Below are 26024 nucleotides of genomic sequence, written 5' to 3'. Positions count from 1 at the left end.
ATTGGATGGTAAACCATTGACCCAAGCATCACTGGGTCTAGCTTTCCTGATTTCTCTGAGTTAATGCATTTCTTGCTTACTTTTTCCTGGGCAGGGTGCTCCTGGTGAACGTGGACCTCCTGGCCTTGGGGGTCCCAAAGGAGCCACTGGAGATCCTGGCCGTCCTGGAGAGCCTGGCTTGCCTGGCGCTAGGGTAAGACGTTGCGCACATGAGGGTTACAGTGGTTCTTGCTTCAGTCGCTTTGTAAAAATCCCGCTTTGACCAGAATGTTCATTCTCAGTATAATGCCTTGCCTTCCTGTTAACAGAAGTTTATATAAACAGTGTGGGAGAACCTCAAGGCTGCGCACTTGTCGTCTGAGGCCCTCCTCTGTGTTCCCCATCTCAGAGAGTGGCAACATGAGAACAGGCCATTTTTGTGGTGGCTCCCCGGTTGTGGAATGCTCTCCCCAGAGAGGCTTGCCAGGCGCCATCATTACATATTTTTAGGCGCCAGGAAAAAACATTCCAGGCCTATGACTATTAAATAACCTACGGCCTGTGAAAGTGTGGGGGAGGGGACTGTTATATTTTAGGCTGTCTGCCAGTATCCTTTTTAGTATGTTTTTATCATGGGTGTTCTGTAATGTGTTTTTAATGTTGTACACTGCCCTGGGAACTTTTGTTAAAGGGCAATATATAAATTGAACAAATAATGACAAAATGTTTAAGTGTCACAAATCACTCCACCATTAACGCTGGTTGGGTAGCTGTCTTTTCTGCAATTACGGGACAGTTTTTGATGTCTAAAGGAAGACGGAGTCCTTTTGAAAAAGCTTTACATTATTCTAAAGTCTCTTGAGATTTCCTTCATTTCACGCAGGCTCTTCAGCCTTCATCACAGTAATAGTGACAGGAAAGAGATGCCACTACTTCTCAGCTTAATTCACATTCTGTAAAATGGAAATAATAATGATAGACTGCAAGTAAGCATTCCAACTCGCTTCTATCAGGACTCTTATACCTTTAACATTTGGTAGATATTCTCCAGGTGAATATTTCCTCATCACAGCACCTGCATGCTGAGAGGAACCTCACCAGCTTAATTTCTGCTTGCCACATGCCATTTACAGACTTGGAAGCCTGACAGAAAAGTTGGACCGCAACTGTACTGGACCATGAGTAAACTCTGCTAGACTTTGGGGAGGGGGAAAGTGCTTGATGCGTTTTGTACTCCCAACTCCCATCAGCCCCAACTAGCACAGCGAGTATGGGAAGGTACCACACTGGCTACCCCTGCATCTACTATCTCTTATTCTTAGGATGCCCACATTAAACTCTTTCTGCATGCGGCTGTCCATTCCCAACAGCAGATGGCAGTAACAATTTAAAGCACATTTGTACAGGGATGCGGGTGGCGCTGTGGGTTAAACCACAGAGCCTAGGACTCGCCGATCAGAAGGTCAGCGGTTCGAATCCCCGCGACGGGGTGAGCTCCCGTTGTTCGGTCCCTGCTCCTGCCAACCTAGCAGTTTGAAAGCACGTCAAAGTGCAAGTAGATAAATAGGCACCGCTCCGGCGGGAAGGTAAACGGTGTTTCCATGCGCTGCTCTGGTTCGCCAGAAGCGGCTTAGTCATGCTGGCCACATGACCCGGAAGCTGTACGCCGGCTCCCTTGGCCAATAAAGCGATACCCCAGAGTCGGTCACGACTGGACCTAATGGTCAGGGGTCCCTTTACCTTACCTTGGGTTACATACACTTCAGGTTACAGACTCCGCTAACCCAGAAATAGTACCTCGGGTTAACTTTGCTTCAGGATGAGAACAGAAATTGTGCAGTGGCGGCGCAGCAGCAGGAGGCCCCATTAGCTAAAGTGGTACCTCAGGTTAAGAACAGTTTCAGGTTAAGAACAGGCCCCTGGAACGAATTAAGTACGTAACCAGAGGTACCACTGTACAATCATACCTCAGGTTAAATATGCTTCAGGTTGAGCGTTTTCAAGTTACGCTCTGTGGTGACCCGGAAGTAACGGAGCGCGTTACTTCCGGGTTTTGCCACTCATGCACAGACGCTCAAAATGACGTCGCGCGCATGCACGGAAGTGGCGACCCGCGCACGCGCAGTTGCATGTTACGTTCTACTTAGGATGCGAACAGGGCTCCGGAACAGATCCCGTTTGCATTCAGAGGTACCACTGTATTTGGAATGTCTGTCTTTATTCCATAAGACTGGATGGGTTGGAGAGCACCTAACAGTCTTAGAAGGAAAGAACAATCTTTTAGGATAACGTGGTGAATGTTCCTTTTGTCTGCAAAAGTAAAGAGTCCCATCACTGAGAACAATAGGCATTTCCCCATTTTTGCAAAATTCAGTCCTCTTTTTAGACTGATGGACAGTTCTGTTACCTCCTGTGACCCAGGACAGAGTACAAGTTTAGAGTATCTGAGCCTGGGAGATGTTCTACCAGTGGAGCTTCTCCCCACGCAGACTTGCTACTAATGGCATTTTCTCCATTTCGTGGAGTAAGCTGAAAATCCAGTTGAGAGTGGGAAAAGCATTGGGCAGCTAGCTTGCAGTGGCACTGCTAGGAAGCCTTGAATTTCCTTGGTTTCCCAAGGCTCAGTTCGTTATACTTTAGCATGGTGTGCAGTGATTATCTCCTTCAAAACTTTATCATACTTTTGCTCTTCTCTCTCTTTGAGGAGCTCAGAGTGTCTAATATAATACTTCTTGATAGTTTCCCATCCAAACAACTTGTAGGACTTGTTAGCTTCTACGATGGTACTACATCATTGACCATTTTATTCTCTGAGCCCATTCTGGGTGCTTCAAATTCAGTTTAAAAGCGGTATGTTTCAGATTTATTAAATTTAGATTAGGAATATCCTTTGAGGAGACTTTATCATGTCCTAAGCCTCTTTAGTTTCTCTGGCCTGGGTTGAGCCTTTGACCACAGCAAAGGTGTTGTTATAGCTGTCCCAAAGAAAGTAAATTAAGGTCATGTTCAACTTTTACCTATTGAAATTAATGGACTTAGTTTAGTCATATTCATTAATTTGATGGGTTTACCCTGAGTAAAACTTAGTTGTTTACCACCATTACGATCTAAAATTTATTTGGCTGACGGCTTCTATTGAACCAATAGTAGAACTGATTGTTGAACCTGCATCAAAAAATAGATTAGATGAACCATTTTGCAGCTATGTGTATAAATTGTATTGTTGACTCTTCAAGGAAAGAGACTGGGAAAAGGTCTTAATGGTCTGCCTTTTTCTTCTTGCATCTAGGGTCTCACTGGTCGCCCGGGTGATGCTGGTCCCCAAGGCAAAGTTGGCCCATCTGTAAGTATATTCCATCATTTTCATCTTGTGTCATCCAAAATAATAGGGGCGCCGAGAGCTTTGAGAAAGGAGTGATGGATGTACTATATATTTTGGGAAATTGTTGGCTTCTTGGCTATGCATTTAGCCACCTCTAAAGATCTTGTAACCAAATTTTGCTTGATGGTTCTTGAGATGAAGGAGCAGGCTTTTCTTGATGTTTGGATACAATTGGACACCATTTTGAATCAAGATGATGGACGGAACTGTTCAAAACTCCACTGATTTCAAAGCCACATAGTTTTTGTTTTGTTTCTTAGAATTCCTGAGCAATGCCAGGTAAAAGACAGCGAGTGGATAATATGTAGGTGAGCGGAACAGTGGTCGGTAGACAATTTGAGGAGATGGGATTCAGGAAATAGGTGGGTGCTGACTTGCAGAATTTCTGGGGTTCGTTTCAAAGGCAATGCATAATATGGAGTGTGCAAGAGAAGTGGATGGTGGAGTCTTAGGAATGCTTAATGGAACCTTGAATATTGTAGGGGTACAGTAGTAACACTGGAAGTCTGTGTTTGTTTATATGAGCAGCATTACTGAATGGCAAGTGGATGTGAATGCTGCAGTGGTGAGCGTTTTAAAATCAAAATCACACTTGGGAACTAGAATTATCTAAGGGCACAAAAAGCTCTAATATGCACCAGTATGCTGATTTTCCACATGGGAACAAACAGAAAAACTTGCTCACTAATTTGTGACATTTTGCTTGGCATAATAAAGGCATTGCCCTACAATAGATTTTTATTATGGGTTGATGCCTTTCCTTTGCTTTTTGAGGTTCTGAAAGACATCCAGCATGTTTGGGTCAAAGTAGCACTTCCATAAAGTTGGGTCCACTCTATATGGGATATGTTACTTGTCAACCCCAGAGTCGACCACGACTGGACCTAATGGTCAGGGGTCCCTTTACCTTTACTTGTCTTCCCAGCATCATTAACAAAGCATGCCTGTTTCTCTATCTCTCAATAGGGTGCCCCAGGTGAAGATGGGCGACCTGGCCCACCTGGTCCACAAGGTGCCCGTGGCCAGCCTGGCGTCATGGGTTTCCCAGGTCCGAAAGGTGCAAATGTAAGTAAATCTGCACTCAGCAACCATTGACACTATGACCCGAGCATTGTCACTAGGGAAGATGTTTGAGGGGAAATGGTACAAGGTTGTAACATGGAATAGTTCCATTTTGTAACTAGCACAGCAGGAGAGTCACTTAGTTATTGTACAGGCTGGGTAATGTGCTTGCTCTGCTGGTCCCAAAAAATCATATACCTATAACCAGTGCTTTTTTTCTTTAAAAAAATGTTTAGGGGTACTCTCATTTTCCTACTCATATTGAAATACTGCCCCTCAATGAGGCCAAACTTAGATTCACAAAATGTTTAGGGGTATGCATTCCCCCATGTGTCCTCCCTCCCAGAAAAAAAGCACTGCCTATACCTTGGCTATAAGGGACGCGGGTGGCGCTGTGGGTTAAACCACTGACTTGCCGATCAGAAGGTTGGCGGTTTGAATCCCGGCAACGGGGTGAGCTCCCGTTGCTCAGTAACAGCTCCTGCCAACCTAGCAGTTCGAAAGCACGTCAAAGTGCAAGTAGATAAATAGGTACCACTCCGGTGGGAAGGTAAACGGCGTTTCCGTGCGCTGCTCTGGTTTGCCGGAAGCGGATTAGTCATGCTGGCCACATGACCCAGAAGCTGTATGTCGGCTCCCTCTGCCAATAAAGCGAGATGAGCGCCGCAACCCCAGAGTCGGCCATGACTGGACCTAATGGTCAGGGGTCACTTTACCCTTTACCTTTATACCTTGGTTATAACAACAGAGAAGGGGAGAGCTGGACAGGAGAAGTAGAACTGGCTCTCCTCACCAGATTGGAGGGCTCAGATTTCTTCCAAAAGCACACCAGTGACGACTTGCGTTTTTTCTTTCCATCTAGGGTGAACCTGGTAAAGCTGGTGAGAAGGGACTTCCTGGGGCTCCTGGCCTAAGAGTAAGTGGGGCTGATTATCGTTTATTCCTCCCACTGCCATTATGAAGCCATCTTCTCCCCACCCTGTCCTGCAGCAGAGACAAACCCAGCCTCTCTCTGCCTGGCCTGAAAAGGATACCATTATTTGGTTCCCTCCACCCAGCTATTGGGGTACAGTCCAGATGACATGGGGATGGTGCTTTGGAATGCAGAGTGCTCACAACCAACCACGTGAAGAAGCCACTGAAGGCAGATGCTTCATAAAATACCGTGTGACATCTTAGTCCCAGTTAAGGTCCCTCTCAGTTGCATACAGTCTGTTGAATGACTGTGACTTAATTTGCTGCATGGCCACAGAACGATTGAAATAAAAGGGTTTAAGCTCTGGGTCTCCTAACTTCAATGCTGCTTTTGCAGAGAGCTCACCTCTGACAAACCTGACATAGCTTCTAGTCTAATTTCGATGGGAACTATTACACCTATAAAGCAATCAGACTTTCAGAAATGTTAGTAAAATAATTCAGAGCCACGAGCCCTTTAGAGGATGAGATGCAGAATGGCAGAGGGAAAATTTACTTAATAATAACTCTGTGCATGCATCTGAGAGACCTCAGAATTTAGGCATGAGTCTTCCTGGAGGCTCCCATCCCTCTTGAAAAAAATTGCACCTTCACATGCAGTTTTGACATACCCTGTGCATTCCTGCACCAGAGACACCTACTGCCCTCAGGGGAAGAGGGATTGCACCCTAGAATCGTGCCAACCAGCAATCATTTCCTTCATAATGAGCACTTCTGGCAGCTACTCTTTAAACCTAGCTTAGTAAGAAACTTATACAAAAAGAATACCCTTTCCTTCTGCCAGCTCCCTGTACTTGGGGGCACTTTTTGGTCTGTGGGAGGGGAAATTGCATTGTTCGTCAAGACTTTCCGATCCTGTCTCAAATGTACCACTTTTTCTCATTAGGGTCTTCCTGGCAAAGATGGCGAGACGGGAGCAGGTGGACCGCCAGGGCCTGCTGTGAGTATGAGTGTTTTTCTCCTGGCAGGCAGGAGGGTGGCCGAATCGAAATCCTGCATTTTTTTAGGCATAAGGGAGGAACTTAATATGCTCCAAAGATTCAGGTGTCTGGAGAATTTTGGTGACATTTTCTGGGGTGTTGGTGCTTCCTCTTGCTTTATAACAGCCCTGTTTGGGGGGGGGTTTCACGTAAAAGTTGTTGAGCTTCCTTACGGAAGAGGAAAGCGACGTTGAGCTTTTTTTAAGGAAGAGAAGCCCTGTTTTTGGTGGTTCAGGTCATTTTAGGGGTGCCGGGCAAAGATGTTGACCTTTTTTTTAGGGGAACCAAAGTTTTTTAGCTTCTTTGGGGGGAGCCACTGATCTACCGGTGATCTACCACAGATATCCAGTGATCTACCGGTAGATCACGATCTACCTGTTGGACATGCCTGCTTTATAAGATCATGCTTCTTTTTCTTCCATTATACCTTCTTTAATGCCTTGCACACACTCATAGTAGTGAGCAGAGACAGAAGAGAGCCTCGTGTTGTTACAAGTGGATGCAAACCTGAACCAGGCAACATTGAGGCAGCTACAGTCTCCTCTCTGGGTTCCGGTACATTCACACATTTGTACTAAGTCATGGTTTGTCTTAGTGTCACATACTAACTGAGCTGCAAAATCATTCTAATAATTGTGATTTCTTTTGGAATTTTTTTTAAAGTTCAGAGCAGTTTTAGTATTGCATTTTTCCTGTGTGGAGATAATTGGTGTGTACTTATCCTGCCAACCTAGCAGTTCAAAAGCACGTCAAAGTGCAAGTAGATAAATAGGTACCGCTCTGGCGGGAGGGTAAACGGTGTTTCCGTGCGCAGCTCTGGTTCGCCAGAAGCGGCTTAGTCATGCTGGCCACATGACCCAGAAGCTGTATCCCGGCTCCCTCAGCCAATAAAGCGAGATGAGCGCTGCAACCCCAGAGTCGGCCACGACTGGACCTAATGGTCAGGGGTCCCTTTACCTTTTAGCTATTATGGCTAAACTGACCTGTGTGCATTTCTTCAGGCTTGTCTGTGTCCATGAGATGCCCACACATCCCCCACTCTGAAGTGACATCTGCGGCACTTAATTTCAAATACAGTGGTGCCTCGCAAGACGAAATTAATTCGTTCCGCAAGTCTCTTCGTCTTGCGAGTTTTTCGTCTTGCGATGCACGGTTTTCCATAGGAATGTACTGAAAATCAATTAATGCGTTCCTATGGAAACCGCCTTCCCCCGACCTCTTCTGGCGGACGGCATTTTAAAATCACCCGGGACAGCGGAGGACTTCTCCGCTGTCCGGGCGATTTAAAAGCCCCTGGGAAGGCAAGCAGGGGGGACAAAGACTTTTGCCCCCCGCCTGCCTTCAGAAGAGGTCCAGGACAGGCTTCGCGGACCTCTCCGCAAGCAGCGGGAGCGCTCCTTGCGGAGAGTTGCCAGCGCGCCCAGGCTTTGCGGCCCCGCCGCCCGGCTTCGGGACATCCTTCCGATGCCGGGCGGCGGGGGGAGACTTTCCCGCCCCGCCGCTCGGCTTCGGGACATCGTTCCGATGCCGGGCGGCGGGGGGAGACTTTCCCGCCCCGCCGCTCGGCTTCGGGACATCGTTCCGATGCCGGGCGGCGGGGGGAGACTTTCCCGCCCCGCCGCTCGGCTTCGGGACATCGTTCCGATGCCGGGCGGCGGGGGGAGACTTTCCCGCCTCGCCGCCCGGCATCGGGGCATCCTTCCGAAGCCCGGCGGCGGGAGGAGGTGTCCCCGCCCCGCCGCCAGGCTTCGGAGGAGGTCCGAGGACAGCGGGGAAGACGAGCTGCGCTTCCCCACTGTCCCGGAGATTTCCCTATGGGCTGTCGTCTTGCGAAGCAAGCCCATAGGGAAATTCGTCTTGCGAAGCGCCTCCAAAACGGAAAACCCTTTCGTCTAGCGGGTTTTCCGTCTTGCGAGGCGTTCGTCTTGCGGGGCACCACTGTATATTTAGAACTGAGGTGCTATCTTACTAGCCTTCCCTCTTTAACTATTGCTTCACTTTGCATTTTTTTAAAAAGCAATAGTGCTATAACCTCCTAGTCTACCTGTCTATCTGTATTAGCAAGCGCTTTTCCTAGTTCCCTCTCCCATAGAAAAGTTGCTCCCATTGAGGACCATTTAACAAATGGCCAAAAAACCCACCCCAATGCATCCTTGAAAACTGGAAATGGAGAGTGCACTTAACAGAGCTGTAGGCAGTTCTAGCTCTCCTACTAGTTGTTTAACCCCCCCCCAAAAAAACCCCCCTCATTTACACATTAAATCAAAAAAGGACCTAAAAGTTTAATGCATGAATCAGCTCTGAGTTTGTACTCTATGTTGGGGCCAGCATAGGAACTTGTGAACGTGCTGGAATGTGCAACTTTTCAAGGTTTAGCAGGCAAATGGAAGGGGGTCCTTTCTATGGCTGCAGCTTCTTTGCTAACAGAGGAAAGTGTAGACTTAAGAAAACTTGTATGTGTTTGACTAGCTGGTGTTTGATTTTTCACGTGAGAGCTATACTCTTTGCCCCAGACAACACATCCCACTGTTAGGCCTGCCCTTAATCTATTGTTTTCTCCTCCTCTTCTTCTTAGGGGCCAGCAGGAGAGAGAGGCGAACAGGGTGCCCCCGGACCTTCTGGATTCCAAGTAAGTAGAGCGATTCTCTTGTGCCTCTTTAAGGGCAGTGCCCACCATTGTTAATTCTGCCTGTGCTGGGGAGTGCAACTGTTTGCACAAGTAACACGAACTGAAAATGTGGAGAGAAGTTAGGGAAAGGACCCCCCCCCCCATCCCAAATGACTGTCTAGCTCCGTTGGAAGGATATGACAGAAAAGCACAGTGTTGTCATAAACTCTTAACTGTCTGTGAAGAATGAATCCATGTTCTCTGGTCTTGCATGCCTTAGTGGTGAGTACCTGCTAAGCAAGATGCCCAGAACCAGGTTTTCTGGCAGAGTGATCCATGAACCTGCAGGGGGTGGGTGGGTTGTTGTTGTTGTTTAGTCGTTTAGTCGTGTCCGACTCTTCGTGACCCCCTGGACCAGAGCACGCCAGGCACTCCTGTCTTCCACTGCCTCCCGCAGTTTGGTCAAACTCATGCTGGTAGCTTTGAGAACACTGTCCAGCCATCTCTTTCTCTGTCGTCCCCTTCTCCTTGTGCCCTCCATCTTTCCCAACATCAGGGTCTTTTCCAGGGAGTATTCTCTTCTCATGAGGTGGCCAAAGTACTAGAGCCTCAGCTTCAGGATCTGTCCTTCCAGTGAGCACTCAGGGCTGATTTCCTTAAGAATGGAGAGGTTTGATCTTCTTGCAGTCCATGGGACTCTCAAGAGTCTCCTCCAGCACCATAATTCAAAAGCATCAATTCTTCGGTGATCAGCCTTCTTTATGGTCCAGCTCTCTGTCCCAGCTACTTGGGTCTTAAGCTGCATTGAGTTCCTCACACCTCCCAAGGTGCCTCACTTTAGGAGCTCCTCAAAGAGGTGTGCCTCAGTTGAGATTTGCAGGGATAGCCTAGGGCTGCTTGAGATATGTCAGCCTTCCCTAAGCTGCTGTCCCCCAGATGTTGTTGGGCTTCAGCTCCCATCATCGCTGACCATTGGTCATGCCAGCTGGGGATCCATCAACATCTGGAGGGCACCAGCGTGGAGAAGCTTCATCTTGTATTAATCAGAGGTGCTTGGGTGGGCAGGCATAATTTTGTTGCAAATGTCTCGGGGTTGGGGTATTCATTCCAATATTTTATTTCCAGTTACTCCATTATCTGAACTGTGGAATCTGTTATCTCCTTAAACACCCTTTGCCAAAAAATTGTACATATTTACACCCCCACCACACATGAACATAATTCCCTGTTACCTAGCATCCCTTCCAACATAACACCGAATATCCTTTATTTATTTGATTTAATCTGGTGTTAAATACCATCTTCAAACTAATTTATAATAATTTTCTTTTATTCTTATAGGCAACATTTTCAGCGTATGTTTCTCCCATATTTTCCCCCAGCTTTGACTATCTATCTGCCCTGTTGTCTCCTTTTCCCACACTTCTTGTAATTGATCTTCTTGTTCCTCCATTTCTACTAATATTTTATAAATTTCACTGGTTTCCCCTTTTATAACTGTATTTTCTTCTTTATCTCCCCTTTTTATAATCATTTTTTCAAATTTTGTATATTCTTTGCAGTTCCTCTTTTCCCTTAACCACTTCTTTGACCATTGCTCCAGTTGTATACAGTTAAACCAAGTTATTTTACTTCCTGACTGATAAAAATTTAATGGCAATCAATTTGGCTCACAAGACTTCCCTTCCTACCGTGGACACTATTGGTGTTTCTAGACTGGCACTTCCCCAAGAGTGTCATGCTAACACTATATTTCTTGTTTTCAGGGACTTCCAGGGCCCCCAGGTCCTCCGGGTGAAGGTGGAAAGCCAGGTGACCAGGTAAGTAATGAGAGAGAGATGGGCATTGAGGATCACCCTTGGAATAATCTGGGCAGAATAAGAACCCACATCTGCAGAGTGTTGACTTTCTAACCTTAAGGGTGTCCTGCTGCAAAGGGAATCCTTCCAGTCAATAGTTTCTGTGTATATGAGGAATAAATCAGCCACAGGTGTTTTATTTTGTGAAGCCCTGCTTGTTCCAGATAGTAATTCTTGGCAGGCAGCTGAACTGGGCAGGCAGGGTCAATATGTATTCAGTGCAGCAAGCTAGATAAACAAATGTTGTTTTGAAGCAGATGCATGCTTGGGCTCATTTAATTGTTGGCAGTAATGTTCACAGAGGAAAAACTGCATGAGATCTGCCACAGAGTGCCCACCTGAACATTGAGATTCTCTTTCTACCTCCCCTTTGCCCTTCTGTTCATAGGTATTTTAAGATTATTCTCTGCAAATATGAGTTTAGCAACACAGTATGTTTAAGTATAACGGTTGAGAAGTATTTGATCCAAGGGGGAATCTTAATGGTTGTTCAGGGGACTGTAGATTTGCTAACCTCTCTCCTTCCCTCTTTCCCTGCTCCTAAATATATATGTATGTCTTTCTTTCAGGGTGTTCCTGGAGAGGCTGGTGCTCCCGGTCTTGTTGGTCCCAGAGTGAGTAGCGTAAAATTAAAATCAAGAGCCTTGGGGTGGGTGAATCAGTCTAAATCCACTGTCACTTTCACATTGTGGTTAATTCATAGATACCCACTTGACCACACAGATCTGCAGAACTGGCACTTTTACCACTGCCCCATATTATCCATTCCTCACTTGCAAGAAATAAAATCTTAATGTGGCAGCAGCCATGCCATTTGAAATTAGTAAGCAGGTGCCTTCATTCTATTGTTTTTGGTGCCTGCTAAAAACATTATGGTTCCAGTAAGCCTACCCAGGCATGTAATTTTGGCGTGTTATTTTAGTAAGCAAAATTGTTTTTAAATTAATTGATTTTTTTTATGTTTTAATTTATTAATGTAACTTGTTTCAATGTTTGCTTTTATTGCCATTTTGGATTGTCTTTTGTCAACCATTTTAGAGGTCTTTAGTTTGAGTCAGTGGTATATAAATTTAGTTAAATAATACTAAAAATAAATCGTAAGTCCATTTTATTTTTGTATCAGTTGTCACTTAAAAAAAAAACTATGAAGCACGCATTCAAATCAAATTTTATTAAACGGTCACAGACCAGATTAACTCATACAGCTAGTCAGCGAAGCATGACACCGGAAAAAACGAAGGACAATTTCAATACAGATTAGGCCATAACAGCAATTTAAAATTAGACAGCATGAATAAAATTAAGTATTTGCCTTCGCCTGCATGTTGACATTGGAAAGCTCTTGTTTCCTGCCCCTAATAGCGGCTACACAGAATTTAGCAACATTGATCGTGATTTCAGGAACCTTATCTTCGCTTCCATTAGACTGGTTTGAGTTAAAACGTAGTTATAAAGCTTTGATTAACAAGAAAAAGCTCCAGGCACAAAGGGAGGAATGGCAGTGCCTAGTGGAGGCCTCCCAAAGGAAAGATTCTGCTACGTTTTGGAAAACAATTGCAAAAAGCTGGAGAGACTCCCCGATTGAAATCGAATATTCTATACCTGCTGGAGCATGGGAGGCCTTTTTCCTCTCATTATATTCATCAAATCAACTGGTCCCAGTTCTGCCTCCTGCTTCAAGTGAATTTGGCAAGGAATGGCCCCCTGTAACCACAGAAGAAATTACTGGCCTTATTCAGTCTCTTAAATCAGGGAAAGCCCCGGGTGCTGACAATATCCCACCAGAAATTCTTAAGGCAAATGTTGAATGGTGGGCCCCTGTGCTAGCTGCCTTATTCACTAGTATAAATCAAACAGCTATTATCCCTGAGGACTGGGGTTTAGCCATCATTATTCCAATATTCAAGAAAGGAAACAGATCTGAGCCAGCTAACTATAGACCAATCAGTCTATTAAGTATTATCAGCAAACTGTACACTGCTCATTTATGTGATAAATTAGTGGAGTGGATGGAAAGAGAGCATATTCTATCAGAAGCTCAAGCTGGTTTTAGAGCAAAGCGTTCAACTATAGACCAGGCCCTTATCCTTCAACACCTGGCAGACAAATACTCTAGAAAAGGGGGGGTCTTTATATGCAGCTTTTGTGGATTTTAAATTGGCCTTTGATCTGGGACAGACTCTAGGAAAAGCTTGGCGCTACAAGCACGCTTTGGTTTTTAATATAATTTTCTTCCACAAAATGGACATTTTTGTATGCATTTTATCCTAAAATACACACTTCTGTACCCTATCAAAAATACTCATTTTTATTTGTATTTTGGTGTGTTTTTGAGCTGAAAACTCAAAATTCAGAGGACTGTGATAAATGAAGGATTCCAGGCTGCATATTAAGTACAGGGTGTTTGCTTTAAAATGAGGAAAGTACAAAATCCTCAGCCATTCCCAAAAACACATTACCATAATCATGCCACTCTAGAACCAGAGCCTTCTACTCATCCTGAGCTGTCACCCCAGCACTAAAATGATCTCTTTCCTCTCTAGGGCGAGCGCGGCTTCCCAGGTGAGCGTGGATCTCCAGGTGCCCAAGGCTTGCAGGGTCCTCGTGGTCTTCCCGGCACTCCTGGGACCGATGGACCCAAGGTAGGTGGCAACTTAGCATTACTTCCTGTTCTGCAGGGCAGCCTGTACACCTTTCTCCCACCTCCCAACCCCGTGGCTGCCATACAGAAAGAGCCTCATAGTATATGGACCGCCAGGTACATTATGAGCTCATTTTCTTTCAGAGAAAGAGGATAATAGGGAAATCAGCTGAGGGACCGTTGGCGGGGAAGATATTGTGGCAAGCTTCCTTGTCAGGGTGCTGCTTCTTTGAAGAGACTTTGGGCAGCGGAGTTCAGCAGGGACTAGATTAATTGAAAGACCTACACTGATTAATTGAAAGACCTACACTGGCTCCCAGTACGTTTCCGAGCACAATTCAAAGTGTTGGTGCTGGACTTCCGGGTCGGCGCCATCGCCGAATGGCGGACTCCCTCCGAGCTCCGGAGGGAGCCTGCACGGCAGGGGCTGGGTCCTACCGCACCGGCGATGCGGGGACCCTTAAAAACCACGGCCACGGGGGCCGTGGACATGGAGACTCGGCTGACACCGTTAGCGCCCTCCCGACTCGTGAAGGAGCCTTTTTAAAGGCTACGGATCGGGTGCCGGGGAGAAGCGTGGTGTTTTGAGTCCTCTGCTATCCCTGCCGTGCGAAGCCGCATGCCATTCGGCGGAGAGCGCTGGCTTTTTCCTTTGAAAATTCGGACCTAAAAGAACAACCCGTAAGTAATTGGAACTTGGACTAAAAAGAGGGACAAAAATTTTAAAAATTTCGGAGCGAGCGGGGGAGGCGCAAAAAAGGAAGTCAGCCACCCCCTCCATTGTAGAAGGGTCAAAGCAAAGGATCTGATAACTAAGATCGGAGTAACATCATTTTGGCAAGTTTTTAACCTCACGAGTGAAGAATATGAGATTGAGCTGGAGGAGGAAAGTAGAGTTCGGACTTAAAAACAACCCCCCCTGGAACCCCGGGAGCGATCGATGACGGAGCTTGGAGAGGAGAAAGGCAAGTTTTGACAGCTGTCAAAGAGCTGTCAAAGCGGAAAATAAGATAGAGACTATGTTACAAGGACTTTGCTGGTTATATTTGTTATAAATTGGATACAAATTGTTTTAAATAAGGATTATAAAGTTACTAGGGCTAATGGACGCGATCTGGAAGAGAACTCAGTTTTTGCAATCCACCTAGAGGAGCCGAGGGATATTACAAGTGGTTTTAGCTGGAAATTGGAACTGAACTGTTTATCTCCTGGGAAACTGCAGAAATGGAACATTATTATGACTACAGAGGCTACTACACCGAAGAAGACAATGGAATCATCTGTTGTGGAATGAAAGGAACTTGACGTAATGTTTTGTTTCTGAATAACAAGCCTCTGTAAAGGAACTAACTTTTGGAATTAGGACATTTGTGCAGGAAAACAGGGACAGAAAGAAATAGAAAGAGGAGTGTGATCAATAAGAACAACAAAATAACAAGAATTGGACCAAGTCAAAAGTGGGGACATTTGGGACATCCAGATTTGACAAGCTTAAGGATTATAATTTGGAGTTTTTCGCTCCTGGATATAAAAATCTGGATGGAAAAAATGGGCCTCTCTTTGAGACAGAACCCTTCCATGATTGGACATTCGAAACTAAAGAGGACTGGCAAAGGACTATGACTTAGAGAGACGTGGAAATATCGGACATTGAGGAACATTGGGAACGCAACCGGGAAAAGGGGGGGGTGGGAAATGTGGAATCCTTAAGGGCGTAAACTATGTTTTATTTAGGCTATATACATCTACATGGTATTCTAAAGTGGGGAACTCGTGGTGGGAATAAGCCGATTTTAGGGGAATGGAAAATAATGTTTTTTTTAAAAAAAAAAAATTTGGGTTAAGGATAACAAGTCTGAATTGAGGAGAAGAACTTGTTGAGATCATTTGAGAGATTTGGAATACAAGGGGGGGAGGGAAGGGGAAGTCCTGAAAGGATGTAATTGGAAAAAGATTTGAAATTGGATGTTATATTAATTTGTAATTAATTGGAAAACTTTAATAAATATTATTTAAAAAAAAAAAAAAACAAAGTGTTGGTGCTGACCTTTGAAGCCCTAAACGGCCTCGGTCCTGTATACCTGAAGGAGCGTCTCCACCTCCATCGTTCAGCCAGGACAATGAGGTCCAGCACTGAGGGCCTTCTGGCGGTTCCCTCATTGCAAGAAGCAACGCTACAGGGAACCAGGCAGGGGGCCTTCTCAGTAGTGGCACCCGCCCTGTGGAATGCCCTCCCACCAGATGTCAAAGAGAAAAATAACTACCAAACTTTTAGAAGACATCTGAAGGCAGCCCTGTTTAGGGAAGCTTTTAATGTTTAATAGTTACAGATAGGTAGCCGTGTTGGTCTGCCATAGTCAAAACAAAATAAAAAAATTCCTTCCAGTAGCACCTTAAAGACCAACTAAGTTAGTTCTTGGTATGAGCTTTCGTGTGCATGCACACTTCTTCAGATCTGAAGAAGTGTGCATGCACACGAAAGCTCATACCAAGAACTAACTTAGTTGGTCTTTAAGGTGCTACTGGAAGGAATGTTTAATAGGTTATTGTATTTTAGTGTTCTGTTGGAAGCCGCCCATAGTGGCTGGGGAAACCCAGCCAGATGGGTGGGGTATAAATAATAAATTATTATTATTATTATTATTATTATTATTATTATTATTATTATTATTACTTGTGAAAAGGTAGCTCCATAGAGAAGATTGAGAGAGTTCTTGTCATGCTTTCCTGGCTTTCCACTGCCTCTTGCATTTGTCTGGCATCCTGAATTCATTTTATCAAGTTTGTTGAGTACATGACAATCTTGTAATGTGGGGGGCATCTTCTCCCAGAGAAGGGAGGTGTGCGTTCAGCTCATTGATCCCATGTTGGTGAAATAACACATGATAGTGCCTCTCTCTGTAATCCTGCAAGTCTATTGTGATGAATGCCCAAGCAGCTGCATAGTGATTGTGACTAGGGCTAGGCAATACCTGCTTTTCAACACTATGATATATCACCAGCTAAACATTGTGATATTTCAGACATTGTGATATATCAGTATAAGGATGTTGCTATGTAGAGGCATTGAAGGGACACGGGTGGCACTGTGGGTTAAACCACAGAGCCTAGGACTTGCCAATCAGCAGGTTGGCGGTTCGAATCCCCACGACGGGGTGAGCTCCCGTTGCTCAGTCCCTGCTCCTGCCAACCTAGCAGTTCGAAAGCACCTCAAAGTGCAAGTAGATAAATAGGTACCGCTCCGGTGGGAAGGTAAGCGGCGTTTCCGTGCACTGCTCTGGTTTGCCAGAAGTGGCTTAGTCATGCTGGCCACATGACCCGGAAGCTGTACACCGGCTCCCACGGCCAGTAAAGTGAGATGAGCGCCGCAAGCCCAGAGTTGGTCACGACTGGACCTAATGGTCAGGGGTCCCTTTAACTTATGTAGAGGCATTGACTGGCTTCATGTTTTTTCCTACATTGTGAATTTTGCCAGTACCTGCTCTTGTAAGTCACTGCCTTCTTCAGGAGACAGAGGAAAGCTGAGCCAGCAGAGTTAACAGGTGCTGCAGGAATTGAGAGCAGCACTGGGTGGCTTCATGGTTTTCCCCGCATTTGATTTTTGCACAAAACACCCACACACCATGACTTGCCATATATTGCCAGGTCAAAAATTATGAATCGATACCACGATACGGATGTCAAACCGAGCTTGGAAAATATATGGGAATATTGCCACACACACCCACACACCATGACTTGCCATATATTACCAGGTCAAAAATTATGAAACCGATACCATGATACGGATTTCAAACCGAGTTTGGAAGATATTTGGAACTATTGCCAAGCTTTAATGGTGAGCCTTATTTTTCTTTTCCAGGGCGCAACTGGTCCTGCTGGTGCCGTTGGAGCACAAGGCCCCCCAGGTCTTCAGGGAATGCCTGGTGAGAGAGGAGCTGCAGGTATTTCTGGACCAAAGGGAGACAGGGTAAGTCGTCACCTTCTTCTCCTCCTCTTCTTCATGGAATACTTGAAGGGCTGTTTTATCAGGGATTGGTTGCCACCTGCCAATTAGCCGGGTGGAATTGAAAATCACTTTTTTAATCTTTTCACTCTGGGGCAATTATCATAAACAAAGAGGGTTCTCAGAATTGCCACCTACTTACCGTCTTTCCTTCTGCTGTCCTCCAACAGGGTGATATTGGTGAGAAGGGACCAGAAGGTGCTCCTGGCAAAGATGGCGGCAGAGTAAGTGGCCAACTTAGCTTTTTCCTTTCTTAAGACATCAAGCAACCGGTTTAGTCAATTAAGAGGTTGTTGGTGGGGGAAAACACATCTACTGGGAAATTACCTACAGTACCTCCTCTATAGAAGAGAGGGAAATGACTTGACCGTTGGGGAACTGTGATCAAGGCAAGAGTGGGCTTTTGGTTAGAGCTGAGCCTCTGAAAACTTGGCAAGGCCAAAATACAGTTTAGGTCAAAGACCTAACCACAGAATATTCTCAAGCTGTCAAGGTAAGAAAAACAGTACTGATGAATAAGTGTCAGGCGTTCCCGGCTACTCTTCCGAAAGTGCATCCAGCCCCATCTTCTATGAGCTTCAGAAAGAGTGGGGGGAACGTTTGTGCCCCATTTTTAGGAAACTCTGTGCTAATGTCTCAGTTCTGAAACTGCTAGTAAAGCAGGGATGCCTTTGATACAAATGGGATGCTTTTCACCAGCACACCTAATTCTTTTTTTCCCCTTTGCCAGGGTTTGACTGGTCCCATTGGTCCTCCTGGCCCTGCTGGCGCCAATGGAGAGAAGGTAAGAAAGTCTTTTGCAAACGAGTTGTCCTTGGTTAGGCTACGCAGCAGGCAGAGGTGGTTTCTAAGTCTTGTAGGTATATTTGTCTCAGTAACAGCCTGTTCCACATTTTGTGTCAAAAATGGGCGTATTTCACTACAGACTAAAAATGGTTTAATGGTGATTTCCTGTCTGTTGTTGCTTCTAGCATATTTTAATGCGTTTCACGATGGATCAGTCTATTTCTGGTCCATGGCGTTTCATTCACCTCTATTCCTAATTCTGTTTTGTTGAATTTCTTCACTGATCTGCAAAGCATGAAGGAAGCTACATTTTAAAACAGATATTCAGAAAATATGCATTTTTCCTACATACTTGATCCAAAAAAATGTACATTTTGTATGCATTTTAATCTTAAAATACATATTTTTATCCTTTTTTAAAAAAAATCTAAGAACTGTATTTCAAAATAAGAAAAAGTTTTTAAAAACAAACAAACAAAAAGAAGATAATTGCACCAATTTGGTTTGAGAAAAATGTGGAAGTTATAAAATCCTTGATCTTCTATTTATGCAAGATTTGAGCTATGAACTGGAGACTCCACTGCCTCACCTTTTTCTCTTTTTTTAATTCCACCAGGGTGAATCTGGCCCCCCTGGCCCAGCTGGTGCTGCAGGTGCCCGTGGTGGCCCCGTAAGTTTGATACAATTATGAATTCTTTTATAGAAGGGTATCTGAATGAGGGGAACGCAGGTGGCACTGTGGGTTAAACCACAGAGCCTAGGACTTGCTGATCAGAAGGTCGGCGGTTTGAATCCCCGCGGTGGGGTGAGCTCCTGTTGCTCGGTCCCTGTTCCTGCCAACCTAGCAGTTCGAAAGCACGTCAAAGTGCAAGTAGATCAATAGGTACCACTCCGGTGGGAAGGTAAACGGCGTTTCCATGCGCTGCTCTGGTTCGCCAGAAGTGGCTTAGTCATGCTGGCCACATGACCCGGAAGCTGTACGCCGGCTCCCTCGGCCAGTAAAGCGAGATGAGCGCCGCAGCCCCAGAGTCGGCCATGACTGGACCTAATGGTCAGGGGTCCCTTTACCTTTATCTGAATGGGGAAAGATTCAGCTTGGCCTATAAAATCTTTGAAACCCTAATAGTGGTCTCCTTCAGCTTCTATCAGTAGCACAGAGGGGCAAACAAGCACATTTCTTGCTGTTTCCATAACTGTGTGCTGCTGTGGTGTGTGAATATCATCTCAAGAGAGGGACCTTTGTTGCTTTGACCGGCATTTAGCAAAGCAGTCCTTAGCTGGAGTCACATTTTCTTTAAATAGAGCAATTATGAATTAGTGCCGCTTAACATTTCACGAATCTTTGACCTTACATCTTTGACATAAACAGTTCTCATTACTTGAACGTGTGAGCCTCGCTATGCTAAGTGTAGAAAAGACAGACTCCAACTTCGTGCCCCAACAATGTAAGGTTGTGGGACTGTTTGCATTGGGCAGAGAATGTGAGTTGGTGGGCTACAGGCAGTGCCGGATTTATGTATAAGCTAAACAAGCTATGGCTTAGGGCCCCACTCTCTTGGGTGGCCCCCAAAAAATGTAAAGGAAAAAAACCTGAACTACATTTCCAAAATATAAGATAAAAAACAAATAAAATAAAACCTACATACAGCTACAGTGGCAAATGGCTTTAGATACCTATTAGGTCCATACATTACCATATAGCATATATTCAGCACAAAAAACAGCAACAATTGGTTGTTGACAAAGGATAGCTGGACATTTTAAGGGCCCCATTACCTTCAGTAGCTTAGGGCCTCATCAAACCTAAATCCAGCCCTGCCTACAGGCCAGCCATTTCTTTGGTGACCTTAGCAAACCTTAATCAAGGTGTGGAACTGGGCGGGGGAGGGGACACTGTTCACAGTTCTACTTATAAGGAAAATCAGCTATTTCATATTCAAAGTGGCACTAGCAGTCATTTTTTCTCCCCATCCTCTCTTGGGTGCCTTGGGGAGCATGTTTGTTCCTAAGGCTCCCAGTTAATGACCTCATCCCATTGGGTGGAAGGAATCCTCTACCAGTGGGTGATGCTGACTTAATTACAGATCACTATGACACGGGTGGCGCTGTGGGTTAAACCACAGAGCTTAGGACTTGCCGATCAGAAGGTCGGCGGTTCGAATCCCCGTGACGGGGTGAGCTCCCGTTGCTCGGTCCAAGCTCCTGCCAACCTAGCAGTTCAAAAGCACGTCAAAGTGCAAGTAGATCAATAGGTACCACTCCGGTGGGAAGGTAAACAGCGTTTCCATGCGCTGCTCTGGTTCGCCAGAAGCGGCTTAGTCATGCTGGCCACATGACCCAGAAGCTGTACGCCGGCTCCCTCGGCCAATAAAGCGAGATGAGCGCCGCAACCCCAGAGTCGGCCACGACTGGACCTAATGGTCAGGGGTCCCTTTACCTTTACCATTATGTTTGAGAGGCCTGGGAAGTTCCAGCCCTAGACTAGACTAGACTAGACTAGACTAGACTAGACTAGACTAGTTCCTGGAGAATAAAACTGACTTTGAGAATGCAGGTATTGGCCATACCTGGCATAGGGTATCCACATGACAGGGTGGATGGCAGTGGCGTAGCGTGGGGGGGGGTGCAGGGGGGGCCGGCCACACTGGGTGCAACATCTGGGGGTTAGGGTTAGGGGGCGCAAATTACTTGCCTTGCCCCGGGTGCTGACAACCCACGCTACGCCACTGGTGGATGGTGTTTTCTTTATCTCCAACTCTTTCCGCAGCTGACGACTGTTTCTGTTTCAGGGGGACCGTGGTGAACCTGGTGCTCCCGGCCCTGCTGGATTCGCTGGTCCTCCTGTGAGTAATTCTCAGACTCTTAAACCTCTTTCCTCCCATTGGCCTGCATCTCTCTCTCTCTCTCTCTCTCTCTCTCTCTCTCTCTCACCATGGATGCTTTTGCCTCCCTCTCCAATACAGGGTGCTGATGGACAACCTGGTGCTAAAGGCGAGCAAGGGGAAACTGGACAGAAGGGAGATGCTGGGGCCCCAGGCCCACAAGGTTCATCTGGTGCTCCTGGCCCACAGGTTGGTAAATCCTGCACTGCAGGGGGTGGGACTAGATGGCCACTGGGGTCCCTTCCAACTCTACAGTTCTAGGATTCCTCTCCTGGGATGGTAGCCAGTGACTAGCAAGAGCCAGGTGGGGGCTTTTTTTAAGATGCTGGAGGAGACCTGTCTCCTCGTTGAAAGAAGATTGGGGCTTAAGGTTCATATGAGGGAAGTATTGGAGCAGAGTCATAAGGTGGATAGAACGTCATTCATATGGGGCTATGTCCCTCCCCTAACTTAAAAAAAATTAACAATTTCAATATAACAAATTGTCAAAACAAATCATCTTCATTATCCCCCCCATTTTTTCCCTCCCACCTCCCCAACAAACCCTCCCCCCTCCCCCCTAAGACTTCCCTCAGCTCCTCTCTCTGATTTCTCAACCCATGTTAACTTCTGCATATTGTAAAATTGTATACATCCTTATATTATCTGTCTACTATGTTAACCTCCCTCCCCCAACTTAGTCAACTGGAATTAAACACATTCACGGAGGACGAGTCTGCCAGACAGCTAATGGTTGTGGTACCTCCAAGTTCAGAGGACGTGTACTTCTGAATACTAGTTTCTGGGGTACAAACAACCAGGGCATGTTGCCCTGCACGAGAACTGGTAGGAATGGCTTCTGTAGCATGTTTTCATGTGCCAGGGGCGTTGCTCCTATTTTCATGTACTCTTACAAAGTCAAAGAACACCCAACCCTGTAAAGCAGAGATTTTGCTCTGTGTGGCACACGTGAGTTCACATAGTGCAAAAGAGTGGCAGAGAGTAAACATTGAAAGATGAGGGAGAGGTCTGTCAGAAAGGAGGCTGGTTGCTTCTTTCAGATCTGTGCTACAGAGATCTCTAGCAGAAGCTCAGTGATTTTGCCTAATCCAGATTTTGTTTTGTGTCTCTGTAGGGTCCAACTGGTGTGACTGGTCCTAAAGGAGCACGTGGTGCACAGGGACCTCCGGTAAGTATTTTATGGATAATTTGCTTTATTCCTTCCCTTTACTGGCACCTCTGATAACTGTGCTGTGATAGTTTTTAAAATAATCATACTTGACTTGAAGCTTCTCCTGTAGATCACCCTGTTCAGTACCTTGGATAGCAGAAGTCGGTGATTACGCCACTCGTATAAATACCATATTTACTCAAATGTAATGTGCACCTTTTTTGGGCCAAATTACGCCGTGAAAATTAGGGTGCACATTAGATTTGATGGCAAATTAGATTCTATCGCAAGCTTGTAAAACGCCGCTGACATAGCAAACACTTCCTGGGTTTCAAGGTCTTGAAAACTGAAGTGCGCATTGTTGTTGTCATTGTTTAGTCGTTTAGTCGGGTCCGACTCTTCGTGACCCCCTGGACCAGAGCACGCCAGGCACTCCTGTCTTCCACTGCCTCCTGCAGTTTGGTCAAACTCATGCTGGAAGCTTCGAGAACACTGTCCAACCATCTCGTCCTCTGTCGTCCCCTTCTTCTTGTGTCCTCCATCTTTCCCAACATCAGGGTCTTTTCCAGGCAGTCTTCTCTTCTCATGAGGTGGCCAAAGTATTGGAGCCTCAGCTTCAGGATTTGTCCTTCCAGTGAGCACTCAGGGCTGATTTCCTTCAGAATGGATAGGTTTGATCTTCTTGCAGTCCATGGGACTCTCAAGAGTCTCCTCCAGCACCATAATTCAAAAGCATCAATTCTTTGGCGATCAGCCTTTTTTATGGTCCAGCTCTAGATTCATGTAAATATGGTAGCTTTGCTCCAAAGACTACTGGCAATTAACCTTAGCCTGCCACCCTCCCTCAGTTTATCTGGTAACTGTAAAACTTCCCCATGTGCTTATGCCATAGCTACTTTCTGTTCACGAGCCGCATCAACTCAACGAGAGAAGATGTGTTTTTAAAAGTATGTGCACAGGAGGGGATGTTGAGGTGTGTTTCTGTGTGAGAAAAGTGGCCGGGTTAAAATTGGGAATGTGGACCCGAGGCAAAAAAGGTTCCACACTCTGCTGTGGGCAATTTACCTCACTGTTTTCCTACTTGAGGCAAAACAGGAAGTGCCGGTCCACCACACAATCCTCACCTGGGTTGGTGGGGGTGCAAAATGGCAGCATCAATGACAGGTTCTGGAAAGATATTGCTGGAAATTGGCACTGATGTGGGAGTCAGCAGGGTAGTCAGACAGCTCATAGCAGTATCGCCTTGGCGGCTGGTTCATCCCACCTCATGGGTGGGCCAGCCCTGGGCTGTTGTGTCGCATATAGCAATAATAATAATAATAATAATAATAATAATAATAATAATAATAATAATAATAATTTATTATTTGTACCCTGCCCGTCTTGCTGGGTTTCCCCAGCCACTCTGGGCAGCTTCCAACAAACATTAAAAATACTTCGTCTACATAATGTCATAGGTTCAGCCTCTGTTGCTTCTGCTTAAGTTTCTTGGGTGGGAAACGTGGGAAGCCACTGCCAGTTAGTATAAGATTGGCCTTTTTCAACCTAGTGCCTTCCATATACTGTTGGACTACAACTCCCATCAGCCCCAACCAGCATGCCCAGTGGTCAGGGATGATAAAACTTGTAGTCCAACAACACTTGGAAGGCTACAGACTGGGGGAGACTGTCACTGTAAGACAGTACCTTATTCTGTTGTTCAGTGGTGCCAGCGCTGTGGAATGCCCTCCCATCAGATGTCAAGGAAATACAGTAGTACCTCTGGATACGAACGGGATCCGTTCCGGAGCCCCGTTCGCATCCTGAAGCGAACGCAACCTGCGTCCCCACATCCGCACATGCGCGGGTCGTGATTCACCACTTCTGCGCATGGGCGTGACGTCATTTTGACTGTCTGCGCCTGCGCGAGTGGCGAAACCCAGAAGTAACGCATTCCATTACTTCCGGGTCACCGCAGAGCGCAACCCGAAAGCGCTCAACCTGAAGCAACTTCAACCCGAGGTATGCCTGTAAACAACAATCTTAATTTTAAAACCCATCTGAGGGCAGCCCTGTTTAGGGAAATTTTTAATGTTTGATGCTGTATTGTTTTTAATGTTCTGTTGGAAGCTGCCCAGAGTGGCTGGGGAGGCCTAGCCAGATGGATGGGGTATAAATAAGTTGTTGTTGTTGTTGTTGTTAATAATAATAATATAATATAAAAAACACAAGGATCACAGTCTAAGCCAAGCTAGCTCCTGTCTTCAGAAAGGCTTTTCAAACTTGATTATTCTTTCATGATGGCCAAGAAGTGGAGAAGCTAAAGTGGAAGGGCTCTTTCATAAATGGGTCTTCCAGGGAACCATCAAGATTTGCACTGCTTTATTAGAGGCAAAGTATCTACAGTGGTGCCCCGCAAGACGAATGCCTCGCAAGACGAAAAACGCGCAAGACGAAAGAGTTTTCCGTTTTTTGAGTCGTTCCGAAAGACGAATTTCCCTATGGGCTTGCTTCGCAAGACGAAACGTCTTGCGAGTTCTTGCGAGTTTGTTTCCTTTTTCTTAAAGCCGCTAAGCCGTTAATAGCCGCTAAGCCACTAATAGCCGTGCTTCGCAAGACGAAAAAACCGCAAGACGAAGAGACTCGCGGAACGGATTAATTTCGTCTTGCGAGGCACCACTGTACAGCCTAGTCTCCTGCCCATCTGTGGGCCAGCTAACTCACTTGATGCTTTTAACAAGCTTGGATGTTATGGGTGCCGTGGGCAACCACGATCTAGAACAGACATCGGCCCAAGAGATGGTTGTGTGGTGAGCTGGGCTTTGAGAGCATGGTCAGCTGGTGGAATCAGTACTGACCTTGTTTTAGTGAAGGGTCAGCACTGACACGCAGCAGGGGGGAAATAGAAGGACTCCCTCATTCAGTCTGGCCTCTTTTTTGACCTCAACAGGTAATTCTCAAAGCCAAAGAGGGTTTCTTATATGCCTTCCAAACTTCACCAAACTGAAACCTTTTTTAGGTGGAATCTACACACATATTAAAAAAATCTTCGGGGGGGGGGGGGGAATGCTTTTTTAAAAAGCGTTTATGAAAATACATTGAATTCTCCAAAAAGCTCACCATCGCCATCTGGTGTCACATTGCATATTGCACTTAAAACACACTTGAAACCTTTTATTTGCAGCTGTATAACTGAGTCTTCAGTGAAACAGGCTGAAAATAAAGTGGGTGGTCCTGCAGTTTCCCTAACCACCCGCTGGTGCCTCAAATGTTCCTGGGTGCTCTGTTCATAATCCTTTTTATTTCTTCCTAGGGTGCTACTGGATTCCCTGGCGCAGCAGGAAGAGTTGGACCACCAGGCCCTAACGTAAGTTGTTGGTCATTGAAAGGCATTTATTTTGTTTTAAATTTGTATTATAGGCAACCAAGAAAGAGGTATTCAATGTGTTCAGGTTTGTTTGTTTTTTAATAGATTTATGTCTTTACCAAAGAGGTAGCTAAAAGCCTGAAGCAGGAACCAAGTGGGATTGTGAATAAAACAAAATATTTAGGAGATAAGAGTGGGTAGACTGACAACAGTGTTGGGGTGATTCAGGTTAAATGTGGCAAAGGCCACACACACACACACACACACACACACTGTATATATATATGGTGTGTGTGTGTGTGTGTGTGTGTGTGTGTGTGCGCGCGTGCGTGTGTGTGTATATATGGTGTTTAAAATGTGCTTTATGT

At 45.7% G+C, this 26024-nt stretch overlaps 1 protein-coding gene across 5 annotated transcripts in view; it reads left to right on the top strand.

Annotated features, from left to right (window-relative positions):
* The window catches only part of COL2A1 (collagen type II alpha 1 chain), a 99857-nt gene that overhangs the window by 56320 nt on the left and 17513 nt on the right, over positions 1–26024 (top strand). For all 5 annotated transcript variants that reach the window (XM_081848922.1, XM_081848921.1, XM_081848925.1 and 2 more), the window contains 17 exons: positions 95–193; positions 3269–3322; positions 4328–4426; positions 5286–5339; positions 6285–6338; positions 8954–9007; positions 10753–10806; positions 11415–11459; positions 13389–13487; positions 17349–17456; positions 17663–17716; positions 18223–18276; positions 18895–18948; positions 21068–21121; positions 21242–21349; positions 22275–22328; positions 25603–25656. In XM_081848922.1, the coding sequence (XP_081705048.1) occupies positions 95–193; positions 3269–3322; positions 4328–4426; positions 5286–5339; positions 6285–6338; positions 8954–9007; positions 10753–10806; positions 11415–11459; positions 13389–13487; positions 17349–17456; positions 17663–17716; positions 18223–18276; positions 18895–18948; positions 21068–21121; positions 21242–21349; positions 22275–22328; positions 25603–25656 (1152 nt within the window). The remainder of the gene's footprint in view (positions 1–94; positions 194–3268; positions 3323–4327; positions 4427–5285; positions 5340–6284; positions 6339–8953; positions 9008–10752; positions 10807–11414; positions 11460–13388; positions 13488–17348; positions 17457–17662; positions 17717–18222; positions 18277–18894; positions 18949–21067; positions 21122–21241; positions 21350–22274; positions 22329–25602; positions 25657–26024) is intronic.

Source organism: Podarcis erhardii, assembly GCF_964252035.2.
Source record: "Podarcis erhardii genome assembly, chromosome: 2".
NCBI classification, from domain to species: Eukaryota; Metazoa; Chordata; class Lepidosauria; order Squamata; family Lacertidae; genus Podarcis; species Podarcis erhardii.
Note: the sequence above shows the minus strand (reverse complement) of the source record. Positions and strands in the feature narration are given on the sequence as shown.